The sequence below is a fragment of the Prionailurus viverrinus genome, chromosome C2 (assembly GCF_022837055.1).
Source record: "Prionailurus viverrinus isolate Anna chromosome C2, UM_Priviv_1.0, whole genome shotgun sequence".
NCBI lineage: Eukaryota > Metazoa > Chordata > Mammalia > Carnivora > Felidae > Prionailurus > Prionailurus viverrinus.
The window spans coordinates 83,819,648-83,832,095 of record NC_062569.1 but is presented as its reverse complement, the minus strand read 5'-3'; the positions used below and the strand labels follow the sequence as shown (position 1 = coordinate 83,832,095).

The following is a 12,448-nucleotide window of genomic DNA, read 5'->3' as shown; positions in this document are numbered from 1 at the left end:
GGAGCAAGTAAAGGAATGGCTCTCTTTGGTGCTTGTTTAGATGGCAGACTCCATTGACCTTTCCCAAGTCATTTGTCAAAATTCTGGAAATGGGCACTTTTATTACAGGACTGTGACACTCTGTAATATCTTTTGATAATTATTCTCTCTCTCTTCACTCCCCCCACCCCCATTTCCTTCCTTTCTTTTACACAGGGGGAGAAAAGGCATGAAAATAGAAGTACTGAATTAAATTCTAGCAGAAATATCTGTATTTATAACAATTCTTAAGTGATTGTTGGGAAACCATAGATAGTTTACACTGAGATGTTTAATGGTAGCAAAAACCACCTAAATGTTGACTTCTTGGACTTTGAGGAATGATATTAATTTGTTAATTCATTCATTCACTCATTCATTCAAACATACTAATTAAGGTCATAACATGGGCCAGGAACTGTATCAAATGCAGTGTTTACAAAGCTGGAGAGACCCAGCATTTGCCCTTGAGGAGCTCATGAGTTTACTAGGGTCCAAAGATTAAAAAGCCTCCCAAGAGACCAATTCAGGAAATTATGGTTCCTGATCCTCTTTCTTATTTTGCCAATTCGACAAGAGATATTTATGCCACCTTATCAGAGTTCTATAAGAGCATATAAAAGATATTTCATTTTCTATTCAGGACATTCTGTAAATATATAGGCTCATTAAAGGTCAATGATTCATAGAGTACGGATCTGGCTCATGTAAAGTAGAACAGACAATGTAGAAGAACAGAGAGACCATTTATTGACTCACTCACCCAAAACATCCAAGGCCCAGGGCTAAGGCACAATTAGAGCAATTTCTGCTAACTACCTGTTTTCTCTCGGTGAATAGAAGTATCACCAAAAAAGGTAGAAACAAGAGAAGAGCAAATGCCTTATTTACGCTTTTGGAAATCAACAAAGACAAAGTGTCTTGACTTTTTTTTTTGCCTGAATTGTTTCAAAGTGCTATCATGTAGGTTGGAGGTTATTACTTGCATGGGTTAACTAGGATCTTTCTGATCCATGGAATGACTGTGCCTCAGCCAGCTGTCTTACAGATGCTTACCATTGATCATGAGAGAAACACTGACAGATGGGAGCAGATCGATTTGTGTTGGAGTTCCAATCACTTGCACAGTGTATACCACGGCCCAGGTAATGGTAATAACCCTCTCAGATGAGAAGTCAGGGCCATATAGCAGACCCGCAAAACCCAGCATCTATTTGGTCAGGTAACTTCTTTAATACTGAGTGGGTGAGAAAGCTTGTTTCAAAGAAAAGGAAACCAAAAGCAAAAATAAAGTAACTGGTTTTGCCAAAGTTCTTCACTCATTTCTTGATTCAATAAACTTTGAGGACCTTTGTACAGGGCTAAATGCTATGGGAAATACAAAGATGGTTAACATGTAGTAGCCCTTCTCCTAAAGAATCTCATTGTTTCAAACTTGCACCAACCATGAAAAAGCAAGGCCAAAATTGATCAGTGCCACATAAGTTTCCAAAAGGGTGTGAGGGAGATTCTAAGGAGAGAGACTTTGCCACCAGGTTGAGGGGGGAAGGGTTAGGGAAAGCTTTCAGGAAAATGCAGGTATGGAATTGGCTTTGGTGTAAAGTTGGGAAGAGAGTAAGGAGGAGGGAAATTCCAGGGAAATGTCAGTGGCCAGATCTGTGTTTTATAAATATCACTGTGGCAACAATATGGAGAACAGGTTGGAGAAGAGAAAGAATTAAGTTTATAATAACAGTAATAGCAGCTAACATTTAATTAATTGCCTATTATGTCAGGCATTGCACTACGGGCTTGCCCAACTTTATCTCATGTAATCATTAAAACGACTTCTGAGATAGGAATTACCACCTCTATCTTACAGGGAAAGGTATGACAGAACCCAGACTAACAAAGAGCTTGTATCATTGGCAGTAAACACTTGTAAGAAAATGAAAAGGGTCCTTCCTATCTGAATCAGGGACTGTGGAACAGAGGAGATGGATTGTAGAGAATTAGGAAGACAACCTGTTTCCAAGAACCAATAGGCCTTTAGAGTGAGTCAAAAACCTCATAAACACTAAAAACCTCTGTGAGATTCTATTCTGCCTGAAGGACTATGACTTACATGGAACCTGCCTTGTGAAGTAAGTTACAATGCCATTGTAAGAGGTCCCTTGTCTTATCACTGTCCACCCAGATTCTGGCACTCTGCCTGGCAAGTGGTGGGTGCTCAAATGGTGTACGTTCCTTGAGAGAATGCTCACCTCGTCATTCAACATTCATTGGAACCTTGGGTAATTCATTCTGCCCCCCTTCCCCCACCCACACCAACCATTTAGTTTTTCTATCTTCATATTAGAGCAGACTGTGCCTCATTAACTGATTATATGTTAAGTTGAATAAGGTGTTATCCCGGAAAATTAATTACCTAGGGCAAAGATAGGGATACTGTAGTGGCTAATGGGAGTGTCTATATGGCACGTGGGGGCACTTTTTGGATACGTTTAATTCTATCATGTTTCTCAATCTGTGCAGAAAAGGGCAGAAGATTGGTTTCTTATTTATTCCTTAAGGCAGTTTCCTTCACCACCTAAAGGCATTAGGGATTTTGAGATGGAAATGCTCCCAATGAGATGTCCTCCTTCAGAACACCGCCCTTAAAATCAGACAGAGGAAGACTCCCCCCTCCTTGAATGAGCTTGGCAAGCCCTGCCCCCAAAGGGGGTGGAGGTAGAGAAATAATAGTCCACAACTCGCACGTCTGCTTGAGTACAGATTGGCAAGTGGCATAGGCGCGCAGACCTCTGTCATTTATTTATTTTTCTTTCCACTGGGTGCGCTGTCCCTTTAAATGGGGACGCTGGTGCTGGCTCCGTAACACCGGAGCCGGCAGCTTGTTGATTTCAGAGCTGGTGAATTTCACATTGTTTCCACTTCACTTTCCTCGCTCCGGGGGGAGGCTCGGGTTGGCTGTACGACCACTGTCGCCTCTGCCAGCCGGGGCCAGGGGAGGGCAGGGACCTGCAGCATCGGGGCCCGCGTGGGGCCGCAGGGAAGGGTGTCGGGGCCACACACGCACCCTCGCTGCAGTCAGCTGCTGCCGAAGCCCGGACGCCCGGAGCGCACGGAGCCGGGACCGCCCGCCCAGACGCCCGCCCGCCAGCCCGCCCACGGGCCGGGGCCGCAGCCAAGGAGCCGGCAAGGGGAGGAGGCCCGGGGGGGGGGCGGGGTGGGGGGCGGGGGTGGGTGCTGCCGCCGCCGCGGAGCTGCTACTCGGCGCGTTTTGCATGAAGATGGCGGCTCCCACCGCCAGCAAGGCAGCGTCCCTGGGCTGTAACAACAAGCCAACGTTCCCGGAGCTGGATTTCAGGTCGGGAGCTCGGGTGGAGGAATTGAACAAACTCATCCAAGAATTCACGAAGCACGACCAGCGGGAATACGACGACCAGAGAGCGCTGGAGATTCACACAGCCAAGGATTTCATCTTTTCCATGCTGGGTAAGCAGGAAAAAGGGGGAGGTGTGTGCGTGTGTGTGTGTGCGTGTGTGTGTGATGAGAAGAGGGGTAGAGAACCCATTCCCCCTTTCTCGCACTCTCTCTCCTTCTGGCTTTCCTTCCCGGAGCCGGGTGCCTGTGGTAGAACCCATCCCTGTTCCGCTCTTCCCTTCTTTCTCGCCGCAAGCCGAGCTGCCTTCCTTAGTATACTTTGCGCCGGGTCCCCTTCTAACCCCTTTCGCTGGCTCTTTTGTTAATTTCTCACCGGCCAGGGGCTCGTAGGCAGGTGAAGAGTTGGTGGTGAAACCTCGCCCTGTTGGGGGGAAGCCCCTGGAAACCGCGCGGTCCAGGTGAGACCCCGAGGCGCCTTTCGATGAAGGGATTTGGCTCCGGAGGTTCGGACCTGCGCCTTCCGAACGCCGACTCTCGGGTCCTGGCCAGAGCCTGGGGCGCGGAGACCGCGCAGGGCTCTGGCTCCGCGCCCGAGCGACAAGTTGCTTCTCTAGTCTTGCGGCGCGGCGCTGTCATGCCAAGCCCCCGGTGACCAAACTTGTTGGGTGTTCCCTAGTAACCCGCTCGAGTAGGCTGGGCGCCCGGAGTTCCTGCAACTTTGATTTGCAAATCGACTTCCCTTTGAAGCGCTCGGAAGCATTTCCTGTGCTTCTTCAGGGCTCTTGCAGAGGTCGGAATTCCTCATTCCCAGCTCGTAAATGACAAGGCTCTGAGCTCGGACCCCAAGAAGCGCCAGCCCCCTCCTCTTTGTGTAATTTCCCTGCGCTGGCCCAGAGAGGCGCCCTTAGTTTCGAATCCTGGAGACCTCGGGGGTTAGAATAATGCCGCTACTCCCACCCTCAAGCCGGGCACCTAACAGGTCCCTCAACAGATTGTCGGATGGTGTGTAAAGGGGAATCATGAAGCCGACCTGGAGAGCAAATCCCCCCTCAAGTGTCCTGTCGTTCGAATTATTACTGCTGAGGTACATAGCGTGAGTGTCCGCTGTTGGGGGCTTCCTTCCACGTAACTTGCAGCCTCACCAGTGCAACCTTGGGGGCATGCAGTACGTGGCCTGGCCGTTAACGTTTCGCAGAACTGGGACTCGAGTGTGGCGCTGCCCTAACACGGGGCTCTGTGCCCTCTACAAATACGTCCTCAGCCAGTTTTCCAGGTCGTGGAAAATTTTATTGAAAAAGGGCTTGAGGAAAACAGCGCTTTTTGCCTTCCTGCTACCATTTACTTGGATGTCAGCTGGCTGGCTGTCGTTGCTGGTGCTATCATGGGGTACCTTCTTCCCTCATTTTCTTGCTCCCAGAGCCCAAGTCCAAGTCGGGGCTAATACAGATTGAACGTGTAGGGGGCTGGTAATAGTAACGCTTTGGGAAGTTGGAGAAAGTCTGTGGAAACTTGGGGCTGGATTTCACCCTTTGCTCCATGCTGCCCAAGCGGATCCTAAATTGTGTAGGAGGTTGAAAAGCTCCCTATTGAGATACTCGACCATTCAACTGTTCAGATGAATTAAATGTATTTCTTTCCTTTTTTTCTTTTTTAAACAACTCCCTAACCTGGTGGGAGTGAGCTTCCAGATCTGAAAACAAGTACAGTGATTGTCAGGAGGGTGGGGATATGCAGAGAAGGCTCAGGGCAGTGATTTCAGCTGCTTAATCATGGCCTTTCTCTTTGACATAAATAATGGAAGTCTGCCATTGTGTTGTTACAGCCCCCGCATCAATTCCGATGTCTCCTGCTCTAGACTGTTTTCTAGAGAAAGGTGCTGGGTCACCATCACTCAGGATAGTCATGGAACAAAAAAATGGGTGGGTGTGGGGAGGGGTAAGTTTAACTATACCCTGCTCATTAGGAGCTTCTCTGCTAACCCATGGCAGAGACACTGATTTAGCAAAGCCTTCACCCAGATGTGAAGGGTAAATGATTCTGGGGTGCTTCATATATACATGTGTTTAATGTCACCAGAGGCATTGTGTTGACAGGTAAGCTAAATTCCCTTCTATTCCTTTTTATCCAGTTGACCTTGCAAGGGAAGGCTTTCTTGCCCCCTGGGAATTTGCTATTTCCACCTGCAGGAGAGAAAATTCAGGAGAGTGTCATTTAAGCCTTTTGCCCCTCTGGACACTAGAAGGCAGATGGCCAAATGAGCTTGCCTGTGTGTGGTGCTGCATTCATTTGTGAGTTCCTTGCTTTCCTTTAATGAGGTGCTGGCTGCTCTAGACAAGTGAAGGTTTGGCGACAGCCAGGGTGCCCGTGTGGATTTACTTTTTCTAAAGCGGATTTTCGCTTGGCTTAAAAAACAAAATCTCTTTTTGTGCACTTTGTTTCACTTGCCACACAGCCTTGAGTCTTTCATGAATATGCAAATGAGGTGTCTTAATGACCCTCAGCTTGTTAAGGTGTCACTGGGGTGGCACCAGGCCCTTATTTCTGGTAGGTTTTTTTTTTTTTTTTTGGAGGGGAGGGTGACTCCTCTTGGCTTTGTTCTGCTTCTATCTGAGCTGGCTGTACCTGAGGATTGTCAGCAGTTTAAAAACATTATCCCCTCACACAGAATGAAACAGTAGAGGAATTTGGTGCAAGCCCCTTTAGTGGAGCTGTGGATAACATTACTTCTGGTTTTAGGCAGCTGGGGGAACAGCCTCTCTCTGTCTATAAGATTGTTAGTCTGGACCCTAGCCCCCTTCTCAGGCCCTTTTTGTTCTGTCTAGTTTGGAGGCAACTTTATGCAGAAGAGTATAGTGGTGGTAGGTAGTTGTCATAATCAGTGACCTGTCAGCACCAAGAAAGTCCATTGTCCTATCAAAGCAGGGTTCTTAATAGGCCTTGGGGTTGATCTGAGCCTGTTGGTGGTCATTGTGGTCTCTGTGATCTTCCTGACATTCTGTGTTTGTACAGAGATTCTGATTCCTTTGAGGCAGATGTTGGCTGGAACCATCTAGACTCACTCTTAATTTCTCTACACCTTGGTCTTTTAGGAGAATGATTGCTGTTATTATCTAGTTAATATTTGAGAGCCCAGATTGTGTGAGAGGCTGGCAGTGCATAATAAACACCATTTATCAAAATTCAGGGAAATTGCCAGAGTTCATTAATGTTTTAATAATATTTGGTATTTGCATAATGTCTCTGCCAGCTCTTTTGTTATCTTCATTCCCTGGTGAGGTTGGATGGAGACTGGTTGTGTCCCCATTGAACAGATGCAGAACAGGAGGTATGCAGGACATATAGAAGCCAGGAAGGAGCCGAGCGGTCACTTACCCTACAGTCCAAATGGTAGATACCATGGCATAGTTATTAGAATAGCTCTCATTTACTGATTGCCTTCTCAGGGCCAGGAACTTCGCACAGTGGTAGGAGTAGGTATTGCTTTCCCATTACACAGATGAGGGTATTGAAATTTACTAGGGTTAAGACGCATCTAGGGTCTCATGGCTAATAAATGGTACTGATAATGCTCAAACTCACAACAGCCTGCCTCTAATAAGACATATTCCTCTTCTCTACTGGAGAAACTATTAAGAATAAATGCATTAAGTGCAGAGTACAGGCTTTGTTTACAAAAATTGCTACCTCTTCTTTTAGGATTTTGTTTCTGATTTCAGCTATAGTGTTAGGGTGATCCAAGCAGCGTCTGAGCTGATTTCTGGGACAGTCTGAGTTCAAGTATTTTATTCCATAATAAAGTCACTTGTTTGAATTTCTGGTTGAGAAAATAATGGCCATTATAATAAAATGTTAAAATCTGTAGTTCTGGTCATAGTTCTAGTCTGCCTCTTTGCTAGTGGGGTGGTCTTAGATTTTTTGTCTACTAAATATGGGTAACGGTAATGAATCATTTCTGAATTGCGTGTGAATGTGAAGTCACTTTGTAAACTGAAAAGGAATGTATACATTATTTTATTGTTTATTTAAAGACATGGGCATTATTCAAAAATCTAGTGAACTTAACCTGGAATTATTTCTGCAGGTTGGTATTAGAACTAGGGAGCACAGTCAGAGGCAGCCGAGGAGAATATAGGTTCTGGCTATAGAAGGCATGATTAATTCTAACATGCACTGCCATTTTTTAAGTTCATACCATGCTCTGGCCATGGTGCTAACTACTTTGCATAAATCCATTAATTTGTGTTATTTTCTTCCAAAAACTTTGTGAGGATAAATATTATCATGGCTGTGCATTTAACATATACTTGCCGATTGTTATACTGCTTGCCAAACAGGATGCAGGGTCCTGAGGGATAGCATAGTGAGTAGAGACTTTGAGAAATTACTATGGGCCCTTGGAGACCCCTCCCTCTTCTCCTTTGCCCACTACCTGGAGGAAAGTGGTTAAGTAGTTTGCTGGCTCTTGTCTCCTTTTAGGTCCATAAATACATTGTAGCCACCTGAGAATCCTACAGTGTAGTGCTTCTGAGTTGCTGCCAGATCTATCATATTTTTAAGTACTTTCTGTGTCTTCAGAGTAGACCCTTTTGAAGCCCCGTCTTTCCAGTGTTTGAATGTCATTTTTCTCCTAATGAATATATCCAGCAGTATTTATTGAGGGAGTTTATTCTGCTGTTGCTTTGTGGGCCCCCAAGTCTTGGTAAGTGCCTTAGAGTTCTGGTCACTAATGTGCTGTATTGGTGTAACAGTCAAGATTGTATTTGAAGTCTGCTCTGGTGCTGAAAGTATTAGGCATCTAGGTCAGGGAGAGCCCTCCGACCATTTATCTTTGCTGCTCGTTGGGGTTGGTTTCAGTTCTCCCTCTGTGGTTCTGGGCACTGCTGACCTTCATCCTTGACAGAGGAGCCCTAGAACTGTTGATGATTTCTGAGTCTCCCTTGATGCCTTGTTCTGTCTGCTACCTATTGGATTAATGCATTGCTTGTGATTAGACTGGACCCCTTATGTTTACACAGAAATATTGGATTCTTTCTTGTTAAACTGAGAACTTGTTATTGAATATTAGCTCTTTAGACTCTCCTGCAGCTTTTTTTTTTTTTTTTTTTTTTTTTTTTTTTTTTTTTTTAACAATTTGGAATCTCTGGTCCCCTTTCAGACCTATTGAATCAGAATCCCTAGAGATCTCCAAACTGTCTGATCAGCACTCTGACATCCTGTCCTGTGTGAGGCCTGATGCCACTCATTTTCCATCCACCAGAGCTGCTGCCCCTATGCACAATGAACATGATCCCAGTTGACTGGAGGCTAGACCCAGGCTGCTGAGCCTAATGGTGGATATCTCCTGCTAGTTCTTGTAAATGGAGTCCTTCTACTTGGGACAGAGGCAGGGAGGCATGGCGATTGAGATGATTAGGGTGTTCACTCTGCACGAGAGGTTGTGATAGGGCTTTCCATCATTGTATCACTGAATCGCCACCATAACCCTCTGATGTCAAGAACTACAGGGGAAAATTCGGGAACTTCCCAAGTTTACCAACAAGGAAGTGGCATAGCTGGGACTTCACTGGAGTCAGGCTGCTGCAAAACCCTTGCTTTTGACAACGACACTACTCACTCTATGGTCAGGAGTGGGAGGAGACCTGGATGCTGGCCCTGACTCATTCAGTTATTTGCTGTGTGACTTTGGGCAAGTCACTTAGATTCTGAGCCTCAATTTCTGAGTATGTAAGCTGGGGCTAATAATTATAGCTATCTCCTGTGTTCAGGTGCCTTCACTTCTGGATCTGAAAACTTTTGTGCAGGACAAACAAAGGACGTTTCTAAATTCTGGTACCGGCTCTGTTTTGTACTGTGTAGTATGTGTGTTTCCCTGAGTAAGTCTCCTAACCTCTCTGGAACCTCTTTTTGCCCCTTTTCCAATTATATAATATACAAAGAATAAACTAAAATCATTCCTCAATTTGAATCACTATTAATATTTTGACATGCACTTTTTCCCTAGACATGTATGTTTATACACACACTTATACCCACTCATGCTTACATGCACACAGTCTTATATCTTACGGATACATGATTTCTCTGGGTAAATTTATCCATATTCTGTCATCTACCACACTTTTAAAAAAAATTATTTCTTTTTATTTTGAGAGAGATAGCAAATGGAAGAGGGGCAGAGAGAGAGAGAGAGAGAATATCCTACGCATGCTCTGTGCCATCAGCACAGAGTCTGATGCAGGGCTTGAACTCACGAACATGAGATCATGACCTGGGCCGAAGTCAAGAGTCTGCCCTTCACCAACTGAGCCACCCAGGTGCCCTGACCACACTTTAGAAAAAGGAGTTCTAAACTAAAACCTGTGGACAAATGTTCTCCTAGTTTCTTCATTCATCTTTTATTTCAGGAGATACTGTTTGAGAACTTAAATCACATTCTGTGATTTAATAATTGGGGACGTTGAACCTTGACATTGTCGACTTGTGAGGATTTTACCTGCCTTTCACCGCCATCTTCTCTCTTTGTGTTTGCATGTTCTGTGTGGTCACAGAATACTACCCATATTTCTCACTTCCTTCCTTTGCCTAGACTGTTTTCTCTATGAGGATTTCTTAATCTAGGTCCATGGAAGTAATAACATAGAGTCTGTGAACTTGAATGGAAAAAATTACATCTTTATTTTTATTAATGTCTAACTGAAATATAGCATTTTCTTCCATTATAAAAGCAGGTAATAGATCATAGTGGTATTAGCAGTACCTCTATTCTTTCCTTTCTTGCTAATGGAAATCAGATATTTTCATTTCATGTTAGAATCCTTGCAGATATCTCAAAAAATTGTTTATCGCTGCTTTGAAATTATTGTGTCTCTTAGACTTGCTGCTAGGTTTTATTTAATGCATTAATAAAGTCACATGTACTCTATCACAGATTTACTTTTTAAATGTATATTTATGCTTTAATATTGATTTTCTATAGGGGCACCAGGGTGGCTCAGTCGGTTGAGCATCCAGCTCTTGATTTTGGCTTGGGTCATGATATTGATGACCTCAGGGTCATAAGATTGAGCTCCAGTGTTGAGCTCTACACTGAGCATGGGGCCTGTTTGGGATTCTCTTTCTTCCTCTGCCCCTCATTTGTATGTGCTCTCTCTTTCTCTCCCTCCCTCTCTTTCCCTCTACCCCTCTCCCCCACTCTTGCTCTCTCTCTCTCTCTCAAAAAAAAAAAAATATATATATATATGTATATATATTATATATATACATAAATATACATACACACAGGGAGAGAGAGAGAGAGATTTTCTTTAAAGCCCTATGTAATTTTATCATTTTCATCTAAATATAATATTTTTGCAGGTGCCCATAGGTTTCACCAGCTTGTCAAGATAATCTGTGTCACAGAGACAGTTAAGAGTTTTAGCTCCTTTTTTTTAAAGTTTATTTACTTATTTTGAGATAGAGAGAGAGCATGCATGCAAGCAGGGGAGGGGCAAGAAGAGAGAGGGAGAGGGGGAGAGAGAGAGAGAGAGATCAAGAGAGAGAATCCCAAGCAGGCTCTGCTCTTAGTGCAGAGCCCGACATGGGGCTTGATCTCAAGAACCTTGAGATTGGGACCTGAGCCAAAATCAAGAGTTGGATGCTTAACTGACTGAGCCACCCAGGTGCCCCAAGAGTCTCAGATTCTAAGCAACGACACTTTACCTCTGCTTTGTCTTCTTCTTCCAGCTCCAGCTCCAATGCTACTTGACTCATGAAGCTTTCCTAAAAGTCTCCAAGGAGAAGACAATTTACCTTGCCTTTGTGTTCTCCTAACACCTGGTCCCCTTTTATAGCCCTCAGCATGTTCTTCCCCATGCTAGGTTAAAGAATCCAAGGCTTATTTATCTTTGCAGCATTCAGTGGCGTCAGGTACACAGTAGGTGCTCGCAGAGTGTTAAGTGATTTGATTTCTGTGTGAAGCTTCAAGGAGTGAACACTTTCTGACGTTGTCTCTGAATCTTCCCTCCTGTAAAGCCATGCTAAATCATCTTTTCTGGAATCAAGGAAATCTTGATCTAATCTTTTTATTTAGTAGGAGAAAATCTAGAAAAGCTATTTTTCTAGATCCAAGAATAGTAGCCTTAAGACTGATTGCAGGGCAATTTAAGAAATGTCCCAACTGATGGCTGTAGCTTATTGAACAGAAGCATCAAACAGTGAGTTGTGGGAATGTCCCTTTCCCTGTAGACCCTGACTGTTCTTCCACAGCCATCTGGGGTAGTCATGGAACACCTGTATGCCTGCCTTTGGGGCTTTACAAAATGCAGAGAGGGGTGTAAGTCCTCTTTCCCAGGAAGGTGTTTCCTATGCTTATCAGTCAACCTCCAGATGTCTGGATGCCAAAATCTAGCAATTCTTTATTTTTTTATTTTTTTTAATGTTTATTTATTTTTGAGACAGAGACAGAGCATGAGCAGGGGAGGGGTAGAGAGAGAGAGCAGGACACAGAATCCGAAGCAGGCTCCAGGCTCTAGCTGTCAGCACAGAGCCCGAACATGGAGCTCGAACTCACGAATTGTGAGATCATGACCTGAGCTGATGTCGGATGCTTAACTGACTGAGCCACCCAGGCGCCTCTCTAGCAATTCTTTATTATAAACGGCCATTATTTGCCATCCATAATAATTTAACCATAGTGCAGTGCTTTATAGATTACAGTACATATTCATATTTGATGTGGTATAGTATTATTCTCTGAACAGTCCTTTGAGAATGGTTGTGTAAGAAGTATTAGCCCTCATTTACAGATTGGGGTCCTGAGACTCTGGAAGGTGTTATCACTTAGTTGGAGGTCCTAGCGTAAGTTGTAGAACAGGACTCAACCCAGATCTCAAGTGTCTTTTGTTATAGCACATGGTCTACAAAGAGGTCGTGTGCATTCCTACCTTTAAACATCTAGGGGTTCTGGGGTGAGTCTGACAAGGGCAAAGGTGAGTCAGACAAGGGCAAGGGTAGCCATTTTCATTCTTCTCTGGGCTTTTCTGCTCTCCCCTTGGGCCAAGGATATATAGTGAGAGAGGCTTGC

The 12,448-nt window shown here is 44.5% G+C and overlaps 1 protein-coding gene across 1 annotated transcript in view; it reads left to right on the top strand.

The window, feature by feature from the left end:
• Positions 1–2,865: 2,865 nt before the first annotated feature.
• MB21D2 (Mab-21 domain containing 2) overlaps positions 2,866–12,448 on the top strand; it is a 115,140-nt gene continuing 105,557 nt past the window's right edge. The window contains exon 1 of the mRNA XM_047876553.1: positions 2,866–3,495. Within this exon, the coding sequence (XP_047732509.1) occupies positions 3,285–3,495 (211 nt within the window). The 5' untranslated portion in view covers positions 2,866–3,284. The remainder of the gene's footprint in view (positions 3,496–12,448) is intronic.